Source organism: Sus scrofa, chromosome 7, assembly GCF_000003025.6.
Source record: "Sus scrofa isolate TJ Tabasco breed Duroc chromosome 7, Sscrofa11.1, whole genome shotgun sequence".
In the NCBI taxonomy this organism is placed as follows: Eukaryota; Metazoa; Chordata; class Mammalia; order Artiodactyla; family Suidae; genus Sus; species Sus scrofa.
The window spans coordinates 30,812,096-30,834,195 of NC_010449.5; the positions used below are offsets into that span (position 1 = coordinate 30,812,096).

The window sequence follows — 22,100 nt, forward strand, 5'->3', positions numbered from 1 at the left end:
TACAATTGGACAGAGACGGCGGTCCTGTGTTTACATTGAATTGCCAGCATTTCTCTTTTGTTCCTCAAAAACGTAAAAAAAAAAGAAAAGTCCTATAGCTTGAACCGAATTTATCCAATTCCTTATTCACTCCACAACGATTGAGCGCCTACTTCGAGCCAGGAACAATGCTAGTACCAGAAACAAAAGACATAATCTCTACCCAGTTGAATGATTTTTCCAATTCCCCAGTACTCAAGGTCGGGGTCGGTTTCACACATTTGACTTTAATATCAGCTTGGTTAATGTCATCGAAAGAGGAAACATCCTACTGGGAGAGAAGCCTTCCCTTTGAATGTTTAGCTTTAACGAACCGTTTCAGAGTTGGGAGCATTAAGTGGGGATATTTTTGTTTTAAAAGTTCCCTCTCTTCCCTCATTGAAGTACGGAAGGGGGCATTTTATTCACCTCTGTATTACTAGGTTCCCACATCTATTACGTATTTAATTTATGCGTGCTGAATGAATGGACTTGGAAATGTAGATGCGCGTTGCCATATTTCTCTCTTTGTTTCTACATTGCCTGGATGAATTACCGTATTTCCTATCCTGCGAGCTCCCAAAACCTTTGAGGAAGAAGAACACGTCGGGAGGCGCGCACAGGTGGAGCGAATCTGTAGCTTCCCACTTGTACAGCAGGTGACCACACGACACCCTCCTCTCGCCCAGAGAGGACAATCTCGGCTCAACCAAGGCCACTTGGCGCAGACCCCAGCCACCTGTGTCCGCCCTCCGAGCCCCGCCCAGCTAGGTGGGCAAAGGGGCGGGGCGCAGGGGCGCGGTGACGCGTGACGCCGGATCCCGGAAGTGACGCGCTCCTGGGGGAAAAGGCGGGGGGAGGGGGTGGTGTCCCCGGCCGGTTTGGGGGGTGCGTTGCCCGGAGACGGAAAGTTTGGGAGCCAGAGCAGGCTCCGCGGCGGCCCCGGGGAGGAGGTCCGGGGGGCGGCGGCCCTGGGGATGGGGAAAGAGCAGGAGCTGCTGGAGGCCGCCCGCACCGGGCACCTCCCGGCCGTGGAGAAGCTGCTGTCCGGGAAGCGGCTCTCCTCAGGCTTCGGGGGTGGCGGCGGCGGTGGCGGCAGCTCCGGGGGCGGCAGCAGCGGCGGCGGCGGTCTAAGCTCCTCGAGCCATCCTCTGTCCAGTCTGCTCAGGTGAGTAACGCTCCGATACCCGGCAGCCGCCTGGAGATCCCCTTTCCCCCGCCCGTCTCCTGGGTCTCCAGAGAGATCGGGGCTCCAGAGACCCTAGCGGGGTGGGTTTGCGGGTTGCCCCAGGGCGAGGGCAGGCGGCCCAAGGGGCAGGGGGCACCGGTGCGGGTCCGCGCGGCTTCGGGTTCCTCTCATCTCGCCTCCTGACCCAGCTGCGAAGAATGGTGGGAGTGCCCAGGTGGCAGCCTCCGCCGCATGGCACAGCCCGGCTGCACCCTCGCCCGCTGGCGGGTGCCAGCTGTTGTATCTCACAAGCCACTTTAGAGGAAAAAAAAAAATGTGTTTTAAATCTCCCTCATCTCCTGCAGAAACTCCCACGCCTTGCAGAATCTCGCGGTTCCCCTGGAGGAAATTCTCTTGATTCCCTTCTTTTGGGAACTTGGAATCTTCCACCAGGCTCTGCAGGACGTGGCTTTTGTCGTTTATATTAAAATTGTCTTTGGGTTTATCAGGTTCAAAATGTTTTTCTTTCAGCCCCCTTTGTGCTTGGAGTTTAAAGTCTGGTTCCATGTAGCGAACCTCATTGGATTAGTCTGTTAAGTGGCATATGTAGTGTTCATCAAGGGGTCTATTCATCAAAAAATAAAGGTTTAGGAAAACTTGTTTAGGAAACTGAGGGGTGCTTTAAACTTTTCCAAGGACTGTTGTTAAACACTTGAATCTGGAGCTGTAAGGATTGAGAGAAAAAAAAGGTCACTTTTGTGCATCTTGAAGGGGGGATTGGAGGTGCCTTGTCACTGTGAGTAAAATGTGTTGTTTCAGCAGCACTTTCATAGCCTGTTTTCTTTTCCTTCCTTGTTCTTTTGAGGTTTCTAAGAAGTGGAAGTTCATTTAGAAATGGCTTGGTTTGCTTTTGTTCCACATTAGTTTATGTAACTTCAATTTGAGTGAGCTTGGACCAAAGAAGCCCAAGGCTCAAATAAATTGTTAGGTATTAAGCACTGAGTGCAAACCCAGGTCTACACAGGAAGATTTTAAAAAGCAGTTTAAGAGGAGAACTCTCCCAGGGAGTTCATTTTCTTTCTTCTTTTCTTTTCTTTTTCTTTCTTTTCTTTCTTTCTTTCTTTTTTTTGCTTTATTGGGGCCGCAGGTGCGTCATATGGAAATTCCTAGGTTAGGGGTGGAACCAGAGCTGCAGCTGCCGGCCTACACCACAGCCACAGCAACATGGGATCTGAGCTGCATCTGTGAACTATACCACAGTTTACAGCAACGCCAGATCCTTAACCCACTGAGGGAGGCTAGGGAATCAAACCTGCATCCTCATGGGTACTAGTAAAGTTTGTAAGCCCCTGAGCCACAATGGGAACTCACTCCCAGGGAGTTCTTCTGGGGAGACAAAACCCAGTACCATTTGCTACAGTTTTCCCAGCCCCTAGAACAATGCTGTCACATAGTTAGTACTCAGGATTTGTTGAATGAATAAATTAGTGATACATTTCTACATAACTGATGGTGGGACTCTGTTACTAGTTCAGAGAAGTGAGAAGTCACTTTGGGGTGAAATGGAGATCAGGGCTTCTAGGAAAGGGGCGGGGGGAGGGCACCAGCTGACTTTGAAGGATGTGAGGACTTGAATAGGTGAAGTACTGTGAGGGAACTCCAGGTGGGCACACCATGATCAGGTGCACTGAGGTGGGAAAGGAGACTTATTTGGTGCTAGTGGGTCACTGCCTGGAGCCGTAAGTGGTTGAGTGTGAGAAAAGAAAATAATAACGGATGAGGATCTTTGCACCTTTCAGAACGACTTGGTCTTTATGTTTATATTCCCTGTTCCTATAGCGGAGCCTGACACGATGTTTAGTACATGTACTTTGAATGCATAAATTGGGTTTTGAATCTTACCTGGGTTTCTTTGATATTTCTGCTCTTCTGATGTCTGAGAGAAGAGAGGAAGGTGGTGCCTGTCTCTAATGAGTTGAATGCTGTAGCATTTGGCAGTTTGCCCACGTTAACCCCCAGTACGTCCTGCTGATGTGAGAAACTTTCCCATCGCTCCTGCCTTCAGGTACAGGTCAAGTTACTGTCAGTGCTCCTGCTCAGAGATTGTTGAACTTCTGCTGAGGATTTAGCTGCCCTGTAGTTAATCAAGACTAGAAAATCTTTGCTTTTTGTGTTTTCACTTTGGGCCTCACGCTAGTATGTCCAGTCGCGGTTATAAGTATGGCTGGCATCTTCGCTCCCTTGTGGGAGAGAGCTGACTCCTGACTTGCTCCGGTATCTGTTGTAGAGATGGCAGATGGCCTTAGAGCTTCCCTGACCCCTCACTCCCGTGACTCCCAGGGGCAGGGAGGATCTGCAGGCCCTAGTTACACTAGGTGTGTCATTAATTAGAGGTGACTTTGGTTCAACCTAGTCAAAGGTTTCAGAGAAAATGAGACCGTACATTTAGATAATCCCCAGGTCAGCATGTCCTCCCTTTTTAGGTTTAGAAATAGTAAAGGGTAGGTTTCTTGTACCCACACTCCCCACCTCAAGGACCCTGGGTTGTTTAATAAGAGCTGTGGGATCATAGCTTCAGATTTGGCCTTTACATTAGCTGCCACATCCCACCCAACTAGTATTGCCAATTGCAGCCTACGTTTGTCCAGCTGTTTTAAGTGACCAAGTAAAGCAGATGGGAATAGGAGCTTACAGCTGCAGTGGATGTAAGTGTTCCAGACCACGTGTGTTTGTCTACTCATTTGTTTAAAACCTCCCTCCTCCATTCCACAAAGACTTTGTGCTTATTCTTTTTGTGTGTGTGTGTGTGCGCGCGCTTATTCTTAGACTGCACAATGCCTCCTCTCTCACCCATCCCTTTTCTCTTATATTGCTTGGGCTTAGGTCTTAACTTCTTAAAGCCCTCCCTAATGACCCTAATACGCATGGATCCCGCAGGCTTCTACTTCTCTGGAGCCCATTATCTGCAGTGTACAGTTGCTCATCGACACAGACTTTCACAAAGTGTTGCTTTGCATATAGTAACCATCACCAATTGAGAACATAGCTGAGAATCAGAAAGAAAGTCAGCAAAGAAGACTTAGATTATGAACTTCTGTCCTTCTGATCTCCACTTATTTACTGTAATTTATTCAGAGGCAGTGTGGTATTATGCTTACAATCATTTTTCTATAGTCAGGCTGCCTGGATTCACATCCTGCTGCCACCACTGACCAGCTACTTGACTTTCTACAAACTACTCAGCCACTTTGTGCCTCAGTTTTTGCATCTGTGAAATGGGGGTAATATCATCTGCCTTACAGATATTGTCTTATATAATGTGTGGAAGGAACTTACCACAATTTCTGGCACATTGTAGGTGCCCACTGTTAGGCTTCCTCATTTCAGCTGAGCATGAACAGTTTTACCATGCTGTGCCTGCTTATGTGCAAGGTAGCATGCCAGACAATTTTTTTTTTTTTTTTGGCCTTTTTTAGGGTTGCACCTACGGCATGTGGAAGTTCCTAGGCTAGGGGTTGAATTGGAGCTGTAGCTGACAGCCTATGCCACAGCCACAGCAACACCAGATCCGAGCCACATCTGTGACCTACACCACAGCTTACTGCAATGGTGGATCCTTAACCCACTGAGTGGGGCCAGGGATCAAACCCACGTCCTCATGGATACTAGTCAAGTTCTTTACTGCTGAGCCACGACGGGAACTCCCAAACACATTTTAAATGGTGTTCTTTCACTCTTGGGTATCTGTTTTCCAAGCCACGGCAGATTAGAAATGGTAAGTAAGGGAGAGGCCCTGCTGAGGCAGGTACACTAATGTCATTCATTCACCAAATGTTTACCCATCATCTGCTTTGTACTAGGCCAATTGTTAGACGCATTTGCAGAGTTTCTCTCAGACCTGGTACATGGTAGCTGCTCTATGAAAATTATTCCCTCTCCCAAACAAGGTCTGTTCCCTTATAGTGTTTATAGTAGTATGATATGTCTGTGTGACAGAGACAGATCGACAAAATAAGAGACAGAAAAAGCAATGGAAGTCTAGCATAATTTTTCCCATGCCCAGTAATTTGAGACTGTTAACACAGATGTATATAGCTCTATACACCTGATTGGGCCCCAAGCATCATTGTACTGTAGCTCAGCTCTGTAATATCGGTTTATTGTGACTCTTAGCCAATTGAGTAAAGGTTAAATTATGTTCATTATAGCTTTTTTTTTTTTTGTCCTTTTGCTATTTCTTGGGCCGCTTCCCGTGGCACATGGAGGTTCCCAGGCTAGGGGTCCAATTGGAGCTGTAGCCGGCGGCCTACGCCAGAGCCACAGCAACTCGGGATCCGAGCCGCATCTGCAACCTACACCACAGCTCATGGCAACGCCAAATCATCAACCCACTGAGCAAGGGCAGGGACTGAACCCGCAACCTCATGGTTCCTAGTCGGATTCGTTAACCACTGCGCCACAATGGGAACTCCCATTATAGCTTTTTAATATAAGTCGAAAAAACATTTTAGTATTCTTTCCAAAATGACTCAAACGTAATTTTTGTTACTTCAAAGGACAAGCAGTAGATTACCTAGAAAGCATAGTAATCTAAAATGCCTAGCCTTCCAAAGGTTCTGAATAGCATGGATTTTTTTTTCTTTCTTTCTTTCTTTCTTTTTTTTTTTTTTGGTCTTTTTGTCTGTTTTAGGGCTGCACCCTCGGCATACAGAGGTTCCCAGGCTAGGGGTTGAATCAGAGCTGTAGCTGCCAGCCTACACCACAGCCACAGCAATGTCAGATCCGAGCCTCATCTGCAACCTACACCACAGCTCAAAGCAACGCTGGATCCTTAACCCACTGAACGAGGCCAGGAACGGAACCCGAGTCCTCATGGATCCTAGTCGGGTTCGTTAACTGCTCAACACAAGGCGAACTTCTGAATAGCATGGATTTTATTTTATATAATCTTTGTCACATTTTTTTTGACTGTTGAATAGACATGTGGCCTTTAGTCAGTAGCTTGAGACAGGCACTGTATTAAACTTTTTTTTTTTTTAATCTCATGGTATTTTTCAGCCCTGGGCACATAGTAGGCACTCAAATTCTCATGTAATGGAGAGTTTGACATGTTTATGGTTATAGTGAAACTATTGATTTTCAGGACAGCAAATTCTCTATAAGAATACAGTAAGATTTGGGAATTCCCATTGTGGCTCAGTGGTAATGAACCCAATCAGTATCCATGAGGATGCAAGTTAGATCACTGGACCTGCTCAGTGAGTTAAGGATCCAGTGTTGCCCTGAGCTATGGTGTAGATTGCAGACCCGGCTGGGATCTGGTGTGGCAATGGCTGTGGTGCAGGCTGGCAGCTGCAGCTTCAATTCGACTCCTAGCCTGGGAACTTCCATATACAGCAGGTGTGGCCCTAAAAAGACAAAGGAAAAAAAAAAAAAAGAATGCAGTAAGATTTTGATTAAAAGTGAATTCTATCAGCGAAGGGGCAAAAAGTTCTGAGGAAAGGAAATTTTAAGAGAGAACATCACATATTAGCCTAAAACTATAAAGTGGATTATGAGCCAGATGCTGATGTTCGTGAAGATGGGCGTATGTGAATGATGTAAAGCGAAACGCCCTCCTGACGGTTTGGGAGCACAGAGAAAGCCGACCAGAGGCTGCAACTGAGTAAACTGTGTCATAGTCTAGGAAAGCTCCATACCTAATTTCTTAAGCGTGAGAAGAGTCAAGAAGAAAAGAAACCCAGGAGGCTTGCTGGAGAAACCTGAAAATTTATAGACAGTAACAATAAATTTGTTACAGATTTTACTTTACGGTGGGCTGGGAGGTGACTCTCCAAAAACAGTCATGAGTTTCCTAAAGATATGAAAATCTTCTGAAATGAGGAATGAAGAAAGTTTTGAAAAATGAATCCTATTTGGGGGACAGTAACAGGTTCCCCCTAAATGTCAGAAAATAAAAAAGAGTGATTAACCATTCTATTGAAATGGCCCTTTTATTCACCCCTCCCCCAAATGGATCTGTTGCTTGGAAATTATACTGACCTGACAGCTTTTTCTTATGCCCACCCTTTTACTTTTGCCCTCCTACTGTGCCAGATTTCTTTTGAATGTGCTTATTTTGAGCAAGAGGATTTTAACATCCTAAGGAAGAGGGCAACACTGGCCATGAAAGGATTATAGACTGGGAGGGCTTCGAAGCAGGAATTCATGAATTTGTCTGAGCTGGGTTCCCACTCTTCTAAGAGAATGCAAAAACAAAACAAGGAAGCCAAAACCCAGCTATTTACTAGGATAGCAGTTTTCTGCATCTTCCGCTAAACTTCCTTAATTTATTCAAAGTGGTTTTAAAATAACTTACTGAAGTACTTCTTTAGGCATGATTTCATTGGGATGCCAGCTCTTTACTTTGAAATTGCTGTACATTTTTGCTTTCTCTAAAGCGGAACGTGGCCCCTGTTAAACTACAAAACAGAAAAGGTAGCGTGCCTGGAAATGACTGCTGTGAGGTTACTTTATGTTTGAACATCTAATCTTAAACTGTGTTAAGGCATCTACTTGTAATAAAAGATAAATAACAGAAGTTTGGTAAGTCAGATCTCCCTTTTTCTGAATTATATCATTGAAGTTTTTACTGTCTTCATTTCAAAATTTGAGACAAGAAACAATGAAACAATCTTGTGAAGAGTTTGATTTGTATCATGTCAGCTTCAGCATGTTCACTTGTCCTAAGAGGGTATGGTCCCAGTGAAAGTGGCATCCTTGGCCAGAAAAATCCCTCCAGAAGGTTCTCCCCCCTGCCCCAATCCTGACCCCACTTGCCTTGGTTTGTTCACTTCAAACAAACAGCTGTGAATTTTGGTTTACAAAAGGAAGTCAGGGCTATTTCTGCCCTAGTCTTCAGTAGGGAAAGTAAATGACTGGGTTTTATAGCCCGGAGATACCAAGAAAACCCCAAAAGTAGACAGTGGAGGGTTTGTTCTTAGAAATGTCGGGCTCTCCTATGGGTGGGAACTGGGTCTCTTCTGGAGAGCTCTCACAAAATGTTCCCCACACTGATTTCCAAGAAATTACTGGGAGATTTTTGTGTGCGTGTGTGGTATAGAAAATTATATTGTTACACTCATAGAACATCTTCAAATAACTTTGGTGTGGTTAGAGTGGATGGTAGTAATGCTAGAAATTATATGGTCTGGCTTCATATTTATCCTTTCTCAGTAATTTGTAGATCAAGTTTGTTTAGTTTACAAATCAAAAAAGAGTTTTTAAAACAAGCCAGTTGTCTTTGCTTTACTTGAGATGTTATTACCACTATTAAAAATGATGGAGGAATTCCCATTGCGGCTCGATGGGTAATGAACCCGACTAGTATCCATGAGGATGCAGGTTTACTCCCTGGCCCCGCTCAGTGGGTTAAAGGATCTGGTGTTGCTGTGAGCCGTGGTGTAGGTTGCAGGTGTGGCTTGGATCCTGGTTGCTGTGGCTGTGGTGTAGGCTGGTCCTAAAAAGCAAAAAAAAGAAAAAGGAAAAAACCCTGTAAAAGTGGTGGAGGTGATCCAGGAAGCTGAACTGCCCTCTGACTTACTTAACTGGTGAGAGTTTAACATGGTGGCTAGGGGTTAGGCTCTCACCTAACTCTGTTTTGTGACCTAGGCAAATTACATAACCTCTCTGAACATCTGCTGCTTCATATGTGGCCTGGGACAGTCCCTGCCTCCTGAAGCAGCATCCCATGAGCTAAGATATGTACATAATGCTTAGCACGGGTCAGCAGCGTGGTAAACCTGGGCTGCTACAGTCATCTGTTGGGAGCCCAGTGCTGGCCACCTTTGATGAATCTGGCATGATAACCCTGTTTGTTAAGGACATTTTTTTATTTTTATTTTTTGTCTTTTTTCTTTTTCTAGGGCCGCTTCCGTGGCATATGGAGGTTCCCAGTCTAGGGGTTCAATTGGAGCTGTAGCCGCTGGCCTACACCACAGCCACAGCAACTTAGGATCCAAGCCACGTCTGAGACCTACACCTCAGCTCATGGCAACGCCGGATCCTTAACCCACTGAGCAAGGCCAGGGATTGAACTCGAAACCTCACGGTTCCTAGTTGGATTCATTAACCACTGCACCACGATGGGAACTCAAAGGATATTTTTTCAAATTGATGTTCCTATTTAAAAATTTATTTATTTATGTTTGTCTTTTTTTGCCATTTTCTTGGGCCGCTCCTGCGGCATATGGAGGTTCCCAGTCTAGAGGTCAAATCTGAGCTGTAGCCACAGGCCTGCGCCACAGCCACAGCAACATGGGATCCGAGCCTCATCTGGGACCTACACCACAGCTCACGGCAACACCAGATTCTTAACCCACTGAGCAAGGCCAGGGATGGAACACACAACTCATGGTTTCTAGTCAGATTCGTTAACCACTGAGCCACAACAGGAACTCCTAAAAATTTATGATAAAAATAAAAATGTGTAGTAATTGATAGAAGAAGCTCCCAACATTTTCAAATATGAAGTCCATTTTTAAAAATCTAAAAATGGTAGTGATGACAGTTACATACTGATACAGGTTCACAACCTCTTGTCTGAAATTTTGGGGTTAGAATCCAGAATTTGGAGGTTGTTGGATGGTGGTACTGAGCCTGTACTGGGAGCTGGGACAGCACTCTGAAACATATTTTTGTAGTGAAACCTATTGTCACACTAAGTAGGATAAATATGAAGCAGCTCCACATCAGATTTGTAACTAAATGAGTTTGCTGCTAACATTCAAAAATGTATTTTAGAATTTTCGGAGTTTCTGAATTGTAGGTAAGGGATTTTGGACCTCTGCCTTTATAAAAGAAAAATTGCCAGATATATAAAAGCACAAAGGAGAAAAGAAAATCATTCATAGTTCCACCACCTAAAAAAATGAACTGTTGTAATTTGGTGTTCATACTTTGGTCTTTTTTTATGCAAAAAAAATTTTTTTTCAAACAGAGATAACATTGTTCTATACAAACTTTGTCTCAAATTCCATTGGCTATATTGTGAACATTTCCCTATCATTTTCTGTTTTCCTCAGCCTCATTTTAAATGGGTGTTATTCCATAGCGTGTATGAACTGTAATTTATTTAATCCCTTCCCTGCCATTAGACATGTGTTTGCTTTTAGTTTTGTTCTATTGAAACAGCACTGTGATGTACATCCTTGTAGCTAAGCTTTTGTACATGCTTATGCTTATAATATTTCATATACTCAGTAGGACAGAAGATGTAATTTGAGTATTCAGCCATTGCAAAAATCACATACACGCAATTGAATTCAAGGACTCATAATAATTCTAGGGTCCCTTATATCTCCTAGGTCCTTCTGATTAGAAAGTAATGTACTGATCTATGGCTGCTAAATGCTACTTATATTTAGAAAGTTGCCTTTGTGCCGGCACAGGATTTTTCATAGTCACTTTGGGGCCTCTTGGGTCCCTCTTCAGAGGCAAAATGTGTAGAAGAGGGCCATTAATAATACAAATGTGTGGAGCAGTATGCTCCAGGCAAAATGAGACAAAAACCATTTTGTTTTTGCCTTTTGTTGTTCTAGCTTTTTATTATGGGAAATTTCAAGCATACTGAAGTAGAGAGATTAAAAATGAATCCTCACATACCTCAAGTGCCCATAAAACATGTAGCAGCTGATGGCCAATTTTGTTTCTTTTTATCAGCCCTCCCCCAACTCATTATTTTGAAGAAAACCTAAATGTCATATTATTTCAGTATGTATCTCTAAAAGATAAAGACTCTTTAAAAAATATTCAAAATACCATTGTCACACCTAAAAATGGCAGTTCCTTAAAACCGTCAACTGTTTAGTAAAAGTTCAAATTTTCCACATGGTCTAAAATATTTTGTTATATTTTGCAGTTGGTTTGTTCAAATCTGTTTTCAAACAAGGCCCATACATTTCATTAGCTTGATATGTCTCTTGATAAATCTTTTTAAAGCTGTGGGTTTCACCTCTGTCATTTTTTCTTTTCTTTTTTGGCATTGCCTGCAGCATATGGAAGTTCCTGGGCCAGGGATCAAGCCCGTGCCAGAGCAGCCTGAGCCCCAGCGTTGATCTTTAACTCATGGAGCCACCAGAGAACTCTTTTATCATTTTTTTCATTCCAGTTTATTTGTTGAAGAAAAAAGGTCATTTGCCCCATTTCCCACAGTCTGGATTTTGCCACTTGCATCTCCGAGGTGTCATTCGGCCTGTTCATCTGTCTCCTGTATTTCCTGTGAGCTGGAAGCCAGATCTGGAGACTTGGGCTGATACAAGTTCACATTTTCTGGCAGCATTTCTTCCCAGGGATGTGGTATATGTCCCTCTATTCAGTCATTGATGTCAGCAGCCATCGGAATACAATCATAGGCGAGACCCATGATTTACTGAGTTTGCAAAATGGTGATATTTTCATTTCTCTTTTTCCTCCTTCATTTATTAACTGGAATACTTTTTAGAGAGAACCTTTATAGAGAAACCTCATGCTATCAACTACTTGGTTACCCTGAGGTACAGTTTGTGCAGGAAAGATGACCAAATGCATGCTTCTTTCCCCTTACTCACCAGTTTTCAGATCAAGTTCATTTCTTAGTAGTCTCAGAGGTGTCCATTGAGTTTCTTGTGAATAATCATTATGAATTCATTCATTTAAACATAGGCGTGCTTCAAAATGTGAGGCATTTAGACTTTGAGAGTTTTACTTTATTAGGTAAAGCAGTTGAATTGTTTTGTAATGAAGTGGTATTGCATGTAGTTTAATTGAGTGCTGTTTTTACTCCGAGTCCCCCAGTTTGGGCTGGTTCATCTGGTCATATCTGTCAATGCCTGGCACATCAGGCCTTCTCATCTTGCACAGTATGGTTTATCCCAGCTGGCTTCTAACCTTTTTTATTTATGTATTTATTTAAGTTTTCTACTGGCCATTCAAGGCTTTATAGGTTAGAAAGCCTTAAATAAGATATTCTAGGGACTTGAGTAACCAGATTTCTTTAGATTGTGATTATGGAAGACCCATATAAAATGGTGTTTTCCCACTGGCTTTGTGGGGTTGCTCTAGATAAGAATCTAGATGTGTCAAGCTGAGTTGTTATTCAGTCGCATATGTTACTCTGAATATGTTTCGTGGTGTCGCTTTTTTTTTATTAGAGTGTGGTTGATTTACAGTGTTGTGTCAATTTCTGCTGCACAGCGTAGTGACCCAGTCATTCGTGCGCGCGCGCACGTGTTGTGTGTGTGTGTGTGTGTGTGTGTGTGTGATTTTTGTCATACTGTCTTCCATTATATTCTGCTCCAGGAGATTGCGTATAGTTCCCTGTGCTGTACAGCAGGACCTCATTGCCTATCCATTCTAAATGTAATAGTTTGCATCTACCAACCCCAACTCCCTGTCCATCCCACTTCCTCCCCTGGCAACCACAAGTCTGCTCTCCATGACCATGATCTGTTTCTGTTTTATAGATGGGATCATCTGTGCCCTATTTTATTTATTTATTTAGGCTTTTTAAAAAAAATTTTTTTAAGGGCTGCACCTGCAGCACATGGAAGTCCCCAGGCCAAGGGTTGAGTCAGAGCTGCAGCTCCTGACCTATACCACAGCCATGCAGGATCCAAACAGTGTCTGCAACCTACACCATAGCTCGTGGCAATACTGGATTCCTTAACCCACTGAGTGAAACCAGGTATTGAACCCACCACCTCATGAATACTAGTCAGGTTTGTTACCACTGAGCCACAACGGGAACACATTTGCCCTATTTTATTTCATTTTATTTATTTATTTTCGCTTTTCAGGGCCACACCCAAGGCATATGGAGGTCCCCAGGCTAGGGTTTGAATTGGAACTACAGCTGCTGGCCTGCACCACAGTCACAGCAACATGGAACTGGAGCCTCATCTGCAACCTACACCATAGTTCACAGCAACGCTGGATCTCTGACCCACTGAGCGAGGCCAGGGATCGAACCTCCATGCTCTTGGATACTAGTCAGATTCCTTTCCACTGGGCCATAACGGGAACTCCCTTCTGTGCCCTGTTCTACAAGTGATATCATATGGTATTTGTCTTTATTGTTCTGACTTAACTTCACTTAGTGTGAGAACCTCTAGTTGCATCCATGTTGCTGCAGATGACATTATTTTGTTCTTTTTTATGGTGAGTAGTATTCCATTGTATATATGTGGTGTCACTTTTTTTTTTTTTTTTTTGTCTTTTTTTTGTTTTTTTATGGCTGTACTTTCGGCATATGGAGATTCCCAGGCTAGGGGTCTAATCGGAGCTGTCGATGCCAACCTATGCCAGAGCCACAGCAATGTTAGATCCGAGCTGCATCTGTGACCTACACCACAGCTCACGGCAACGCCGGATCCTTAACCCACTGAGCAAGGTCAGGGATTGAACCTGCAACCTCATGGTTCCTAGTTGGATTCGTTTCCTCTGCGCCATGATGGGAACTCTGTGGTGTCACATATTTTATATAAGTATTGCTGAGTCAGTTGAATTGTTTTTGATTATGTGTGCTAAGCATAGGTCTTTGTCTCTTTATCATCGATTTCTGAGTTACTGCATTCAGAGCTCCCACTCCCTGGTCTGATTTTGAGTTCCTGTTCTGCCATCTCTCTATTTTCTTCTCTTAGTTTGGAGCTCATCTATACATGAAAGCATTTCTTTTGCTATATTTTATCCATCATTTTTAGGTGTTTGGAGTTGGGGTGGGAGGTCTGGGTCAGAGTCCTTCTTTGGCTCAGATTCCCCCATTGACCAGCCATACAATTGCGATATCTGTAGAATCCATTTAAAAGTGATCGAAGCAGCACATGAAACCACTTACTTGTTTCTCTTTTGGACACTCGTTGGGACAGTCAGGGTTCTACTTGAGAGAGAGATTGGCCTCTGTTAGGTAATAACAGCATCTGGTTCCATCATACTGACATCACAGCACTTTCATGTTAGACTCTCAGGTTCTTTAAAGAGCACTGTCACTAGTTAAGATGAAAAATAAAAATAGGAGAAGAAGTACTTTGGATTTCATTTACTGAGAAAGGAAAAGTTGTCTTAAAACACTTCAGCTTTTCGTAATGCCAAGGAGTTAATGTTCTTGGGTCAGATGGTGCTTAATTCTTGCCAGACTGACACCATGGCTCTGCCTCTATGTGACGGGGTCTGTCATTTGTCACTTATTCTGGCCCGCGATGACTAGATGTGCTGTATGGAGAACAGTCTTTTCCTCTACTGGGACTGGAAAAGCACCTCCAGATGTATAGTCCACTAATCCTAGGACCAGCAGTCAGCACTTATTGGGCACTCAGTAATATTGGATTGGTAACATTAATTTGGGGGCATTATTAAGTGCTTGTCCTTACTAGGATTAAGAAAGTAGCATTTTTTTATTGTTGTCTGTTCATCCTTTTATTCATTGGGTGACTTTCAGCTTTGTGTATGTACAGTCAAATCTCATTACAGTTCTTTTCAGTCATAGCAAAAGCTTAAAATCCCAGGGATTTTAATTTTCTCAATTAGAAAAAAAATTGGAAATTCTCTCTTCTTACCTGTGGAAAGGTAGAAACAGTGGTGCTGTTACTCGAGGCATCAGATACTTAGAAAATACAAGCTAGCGACTCAGGTTGCTGTGGAGGCGAGAATTCAGTCCCCAGCCCAGAGCAATGGGTTAAAGCTTCTGGCATTGCCACAGCTGTGGCGAAGGTTGCAGCTGTGGCTTGGATTTAGTCCCTGGTATGGAAACTTCCATATGCCGTAGGTGTGGCCATAAAAAAGAAAAGGAAACAAAAAAGAAAATACACACTAGCTTATTTGGAGGTGGTACTTTAATCTTAGGAGGATCCTTATTATTATTTTTGCTTTTTAGGGCCGCATTTGTGGCATATGGAGGTTCCCAGGCTAAGGGTCAAATTGGAGCTACAGCTACTGGCCTACACCACAGCTCACAGCAACGCTGGATCCTTAACCCACTGAGTGAGGCCAGGGTCGAACCTGCAGCCTCATGGTTCCTAGTCGGATTTGTTTCTGCTGCGCCATGGCAGGAACTCCCTTCTTTTTATTTTTTTTTTGGCTGCACCCATAGCATGCAGAAGTTCTGCGACTAGGGATTGAATCTTCACCACAGCAGTGACAATACCAGATCCTTAACCTGCTAGGCCACCAGGGAACTCCAGGAGGATTCTTCCTAAAGGGAGTTTCTGGGGAAAAAATAAATAAATACATTTATGTTAAAATACCACAAAATACTACTGATATCAATTTAACCATACTCATTTGTAACTTTTCAAATATAGGAATATTATTATTTTTTTTTTAGAAAAGGAGTTTTCTGCCTGTACCCCGGCCCCCTTTGTCTGACTGAACCAATGTGTTGACTTGTTTTCCTTTCACCTGAATAAGCATTTGTGGTGATTTTCTTTTCAGCTTCCTTTCAAAATGATCAATTTCTCAAGTTATTTTTCCTTTTGAATAACGGTTGAGACTTGTTTCTGAGAAGTGGTTGGGAAAGCTTTCAAAACAGATCATTTCAGGCCTGTTTACCTGGAAGATTCTTAGACTTTCTGGTGTTTGTTTTTAGATCTGTAGCTCTTTGCTGGGCCTGGAGAGGAACCTGCTCCTGACTTGTTTGTGACTCCTGGTGTCATGTTCCCTACTCTTCGTCAGACCCAGCCTGACTCGCCGGGATCCTGATTCGGGATCCTAGTTGGGTCCAGCCGCTGATTCTTGCTTCTCCAGGCTCCCCTACAGCCCTGACAAAATGTCGATGAAAGCCCAGCCCTTAGTGCAGTATCTGATATATTTAACTCACAGTTTAATTCACAGCAGTGCTGAGCTGTCACCATAGATGGTAGGTGGGTGTGGACACGTTGTGGGGGGCAGGGTAGCTTTGCTTCTTGAGCACTTAATACTTTGTGCCAAGAGCTTTTACCTTATATCTGTATTTCCTCAATCTATCTTCACAGCCTACCCTCTAGATACTTGGTATTATCCCCATTTTACAGATGACGGGGCAGAGGTTTGGGGAGAGGTTAAAGTGACCAGCTCAGGGCCGCGTGGAGGAGGCACAGCCAGGAAATCTCTGACCCCAAAACTGTTGCTTGTAAAGCCCTGCGTGTGATCCCTTGGAGAACTCAGTGTCTTTGGATAAGATTCAAACCATCACTTACTCTATGCTGAGGTAAAATTTTACCAAAAAGATTAATTAAGGATTTACTTATTTAACTTAATAGCTGATTTTTTTTTCTTTTTTCTTTTTTTTTTTGCCATGCCTGAGGCATGTGGAAGTTTGTGGGCCAGGTTCAAACCTATACCACAGCAGTGACTCAAGCCTCTTCAGTGACAGTGCTGGATCTTTAATCTGCTGAGCTACAAGAGAACTTCAGTAGCTGCTTCTATAACACTTTGTGTCATACTCAGTTCTTAAGCACTTTATAAATGTTAACTCATTTTGTCCTCATAACAACACTTTGGGGAAGGCACTAGTAGTATTTCCATTTTACTGATGAGGAAACAGGCACAGAAACATTACGTAACTTGCCCAAGGTAGTAAGCAGGTAAGTGCCAGGACTTGGGTCCCTGCCCAGGCAAACTGGCTCCTGAGGCCTTAGCCTTCGCTTTTATGCAACTGGGGGATTCTTCCTTGTATTAAGAATGTAACATAACATCCCTTTGGAACACTTGGACTCCATAAAATTAGAGGCTTATTTTTTACATCATTGGCAATTTCTTTGGAATATAGGAAAGTTAGATGAGGGGATTGTCTTTAAACTTACTCCAAATAGGGAGTTCCCATTGTGGTGAAGCAGTAATGAACCTGACTGGTATCCATGAGGATGCGGGATGGATCCCTGGCCTGGCTCAGAGTGTTATGTATCCAGCGTTGCCATGAGCTATGGTGTAGGTCGCTGATGCAGCTTGGATCCTTGCATTGCTGTGGCTGTGGTATAGGCCGGCAGCTGCAGCTCCAGTTCGACCCCTAGCCTGGGAACTTCTGTGTGCTGCAGGTGTGGCCCTAAAAATCAAAACAAAACAAAACCCAGCAACAACCTTACACCAAATAATAAATTAGTTTAATTGATATCAGGGCAGCCCTGCAGCTCATGAAGAGGAAGGAGCCTCCTATATTGCTTTTTTCACACTTCTAGAAAGTCTCATCTTCTGCTTAAGTAGGTTAATATGGTCATGAATTTCACCTGAGAAAATTCAGGCCTTCTCTCCCCACCCCCCAAGATTTTAAAGTGATAAAGATTTCTTTTGGACACTTGACTACCAGACATACCACTGAGGCCAGAGTGTGTGTAAGGGAAGTAAATCTAAACAATTGGCAAGAGACCAGAGGCTTGTATATATATATATATGAAATTATTTCTAACCCTTCTGCTCATTCTGCTTTTTTCTTTTTTTACAGTTCTCTCCCCTTCCCCTACCTCATTGGTGGTTTATGACCAGGTCTCATATTCCCAAACAATAATTAGATTGTCCATAAAATGATTTTCAGAGAGTGTTATCTGGCTGGTTCAAATGATTGTTGATACTAGCTCGAAGCTGGGATTATGGGATAGGAAATGTTCCTTCCATAATCTTTGGTGCTTTAATCCTCACAATCCTGTGATACAGGTTTTTCACTCGCAAGGCCTGTGGGGTCTGTTTTATGTGGCCGTAGATCATGGCTGCAAAGAAGTTGTCTGAGTCTCGAGGTTGTAGAAGGAAAAGACAGTATTTTAGCTGAAAACACCTATGGGTCCTATATGCTTAGCAATAATAGAATAGCTCTATTACTTTCTATCTACAAATGAAAATACCTCTGTTGTTGGCAGAGATTCCAGATTTGTTACATTTTAATCTTCTGCTAATCTCCATAATTATATGTTTAAGACCTCGCTGGAGAACAGTTTTCTTGCTCGTCACTTAGTAGCAGCCTTTTCACCATCTTCAGCAGACCCAGAGCCGACTTTCATGGGTTTAAGAAAATGGTTGAGGGCTTAATGTCTCACTTTAAGCAGTTTTTCTTTCTTAAAGAGGATATTAAATCAGGATCCAGTACTTTTACTTAAGTTTTTTCAGCCAAACTGATAGACCTGTCTTTTTTTTATAACCATCATGATCTTAGACTCATTATCTTTAGTTACCATCATTTGTTTCCCTCTCTCTCTATTACTCTTTAGAAAACTATATATCTGAAAAAAATGTAAATATGATATAATAACCATTATTATCGCCGTGTGTGTGTGTGTGTGTGTGTGTGTGTATTTTTTAAAAATGCTTCCTGTTGCTCAAGGTACTATCTGACTTTTGGTGAAATGATGATGTCTCTGGAGTTACCATGTGATGAATCTGGCTGGCATCAGGTTTCCTCATTACCAGGTACTGGGACTTGTAAAAATTTGACATCTATAGGCTTAACCTACTGCTTTAAAAAAAAAAAGAAAGAAAGAAAAGTTTTTTTTGTTTTTTTTTTGTCTTTTGTCTTTTTGTTGTTGTTGTTGTTATTGTTGCTATTTCTTGGGCCGCTCCCGCGGCATATGGAGGTTCCCAGGCTAGGGGTTGAATCGGAGCTGTAGCCACCGGCCTACGCCAGAGCCACAGCAACGCGGGATCCGAGCCGTGTCTGCAACCTACACCGCAGCTCACAGCAACGCCGGATCGTTAACCCACTGAGCAAGGGCAGGGATCAAACCCACAACCTCATGGTTCCTAGTCGGATTCGTTAACCACTGTGCCACGACGGGAACTCCAGTTTTTTTTTATTGTAGTTGATTTACAATCTTCTGTCAATTTCTGCTGAACAGCAAAGTGCCCCAGTTATGGATGTACATATATATACATTTAAGCTCTGCTTTTTTTTTTTTTTTTTTTTTTTTTTTGGTCTTTTTTGCCTTTTCTAGGGCCACTCCTGCAGCATATGGAGGTTCCCAGGCTAGGGGTCGAATCAGAGCTGTAGCTGCTGGCCTACACCACAGCCACAACAACGCAGGATCCAAGTCGTGTCTGCGACCTACACCACAGCTCAAGGCAACCCCTTAACCCACTGAGCAAGGCCAGGGATGGAACCTGCAACCTCATGGTTCCTAGTCAGATTCGTTAACCACTGTGCCACAACGGGAACTCCAGTCTACTGCTTTTCAATATTGTTCTGATTGTGATTCGCATTTGTTTTAGTGTTGTTTAATTTGTTTCTCATTGCCCACTTAGTCTTTATACTAATAGTTTAGGATTGGTCTTTGAGTTTGTGTGGCCATTCGGGTTTGAATGGAGCAAAATCTAAATCTTGCCTTTCCCTCCGTCACTGATTTTGAATCTAGCCTTTTAATCTTTAAACTAGACTTTTAAGTTCTTGTCTGCAGAGTTGGTCTAGGTCTGTGTGGAAACTACGTAGCATTCTCAGTTTTATCCTTTATTCATTCTCTGTGTGCTTGGACTCTGAAGGGAAGAGGACATGGGTTAGATAGAAAATCAGTGCCTAGGAAACACTGTCGCCAGGAGCCTGCCTGCCTCCTTCAGAGAGCTCTCCACCTCTCCAGAGGGGCATGGCCTCCCTCTGGGTCTGGGATCACGTCAGCCATTGTCTAGCAGTGTTGGGATTCCTTGGTGGCTCAGTGGGTAAAGGACTTGGCCTTGTCATTGTTGTGGCTCCAGTCACGCTGTGTCCCAGGTTCAGTCCCTGACCTGGGAACTTCATGCCGAGGGCACAGCCCAAAAAAAAAAAAAAAAAAAAAATATGGAAAAGAATGCGTGTGTGTGTATATCTGTGTCACATTGCTGTAGAGCAGATCTTAATGCATTATTCTAAATCAACTGTATTTTAATTTTAAAAAAGTCCATTATTAGATGAGGAAGTGGGAGGAAAAGATAATGGATTAAATGCCAAAAAATGAAAGATACATCTGTGAGTTAATGATATAAATGATTGAATAAATAAATGGAGAGAAGAGAGAGCTCTTCATTTCTGAAGAACTGCATTTAAGACATGTAGAAGGAATGAGAGGAATAGAAAATCGCCGTTAGCACACCACAGTAAGAACTGCTGCAGGCAGGATCTACCAATGAAGGGTAAAATTAGTGGGTGAAAGTTTAAGAGGAAACAAGAGTATTTGCGTGTCTTGAAGCGTCTTCTGAAAAAGTTTATTAATTCCTGTGGTGGTTTCAACGCATGTCCGCATATTCTTCAAGACTCTTCTCTCCAGGGAATGGAGTTTTATTTTCCTCCTCTTGCGTGTGGGCTGGACTTAGAGACTGGCTTCCAAATAATAAACAATGAAAAGGGGAAACAGTAACTTTACAGTGGAAGAACTTGACCCACGTACTTGCCTTATCCAAGAGGTCAAGGTCAACATTATCAGTCATGTGATATCACTTATGCCTGATGGGATATGATGAGAAGGGCCTTCACCTCTTGTGTTCTTTCCCCTAAATCCATCACCTCTGTGTAATCATGTGAAAACAGACTCAGAATGAAGAATATTCAACAAGATTATCTGACTAGTATTCTTTCAGCATCACAGGGCTGTGAAAGACAAGAATGAGAAACTGTTTCAGACTGGAGACTAAGGAATTACCCCTATTAAATATCAAGTGGACCAGGAAAAGGACACAAGTGTAAAAATCTGAATAGTCTGTGGTTTAGGTAAGAGTACTGCACCAGTGTTAATTTCTTAAGTTTTGATCAACGTGCCACGGTTAGGTAAGATGATAACGTAAGGGGAAGCTGGGTGAGAGGTACGCAGGAACTCTTTACTGTCTTTGCAGCTCTTCTGTAAGCCTAAAATTATTCAAAATTAAACAGCCAAGCATCAAATCAGATAGTGTCTGGAGTCAAGTTCTCTGGGTTTGGATCTTGCCAGTTGAGAGGTAGTACACAAGTTTCTTAATTTTTCTGCCTTAGTTTCCTCATCTGTAATAAAAGTAGCTGCCATATGACAAGAGTGAGCCAAGGTTCAATGAGATAATGCATGTAAATACTTAGAATGGTGGCTGGAGTGTAGTAATGCCAGCTGCTGATATTAATATTTATACAAAGAAAGTCTATCCCCCTTTTAGCCATGGATGTAAACAGTCTGGGCTGACGGAGGTGGGAAGGAGAGAAAATGGTGGTCTGGAGACCCCTGCCCCACCCCACATACCCCTAGGAGGTGGGCTTGAGCTCTGCCCTTGAGGAATGCCAAAGGTTCAGATAGGAGATGGTGTGGAGGAGGAAAGGAACCAGCTGGAAACAAAACTAGAGGAGCTGCAGTAGGAAAGCCCTGTTTGCCGAGCGGTGAATAAGGCTGTCCAGGGGCATGGAGGCACGTTTGGAGTCATGAAGGGGAGGCTGATAGAGTGGGCAGGTGGCAGCCTGGCTGCCGGCTGGATCAAGTTTAGATTTTATCTCTAGGCCTGAGAGAAGATAGAGCTAGAGAGAGCCGAGAGATAACACTTCAAAAGATGGTTTTAGTCCCAACAGGGCTGTGGTTTACTTTGAGGACTTGTTGATTGAGAAACTATGGCATAACAGAGTGACTCTGAAGTTAGTAACACTCTGAAATAAATGTGTTTTATTAAGTATGGTAGCTTCTCTGTACCTTTGAGACATTATGATGCATGTGTGTGACATTTATCCTGCTTGCTGCCAATGCCTGGTGTACAAATGAATTTGCTGACCCTTTATAATAACACTGTAGCCCCAGGGTTAAGAATCACTGGGATTTGGGACCAAGAGCTTTCAGGGTGCAAACATGCTTTGACTTCAGGCCTCATTTTTGGGGTTGTCTTCTATCATAGGGACAGTGTACTTCTTTTCTTTGTTAAAAGAGTATTGAAATATAATTTACATACAGTGAATGCATGGATATTAAGTGTACAGACAGAGCAATGTATTTTTACCTATGTATGCATTTGTGTAGTCATCACCAAGATCAAG

The 22,100-nt window shown here is 43.1% G+C and overlaps 1 protein-coding gene across 12 annotated transcripts in view; it reads left to right on the plus strand.

Moving 5' to 3' along the window:
• ANKS1A (ankyrin repeat and sterile alpha motif domain containing 1A) overlaps positions 830-22,100 on the plus strand; it is a 182,445-nt gene continuing 161,174 nt past the window's right edge. For 4 of the 12 annotated variants that reach the window (XR_002345583.1, XM_021098218.1, XM_021098219.1 and 1 more), the window contains exon 1: positions 861-1,186. Coding sequence is in view for 11 of the 12 variants with exons in the window: in XM_021098218.1 (XP_020953877.1) it covers positions 996-1,186 (191 nt within the window). In the remaining variant the exon portion in view is untranslated. 12 annotated transcript variants of the gene reach the window in all.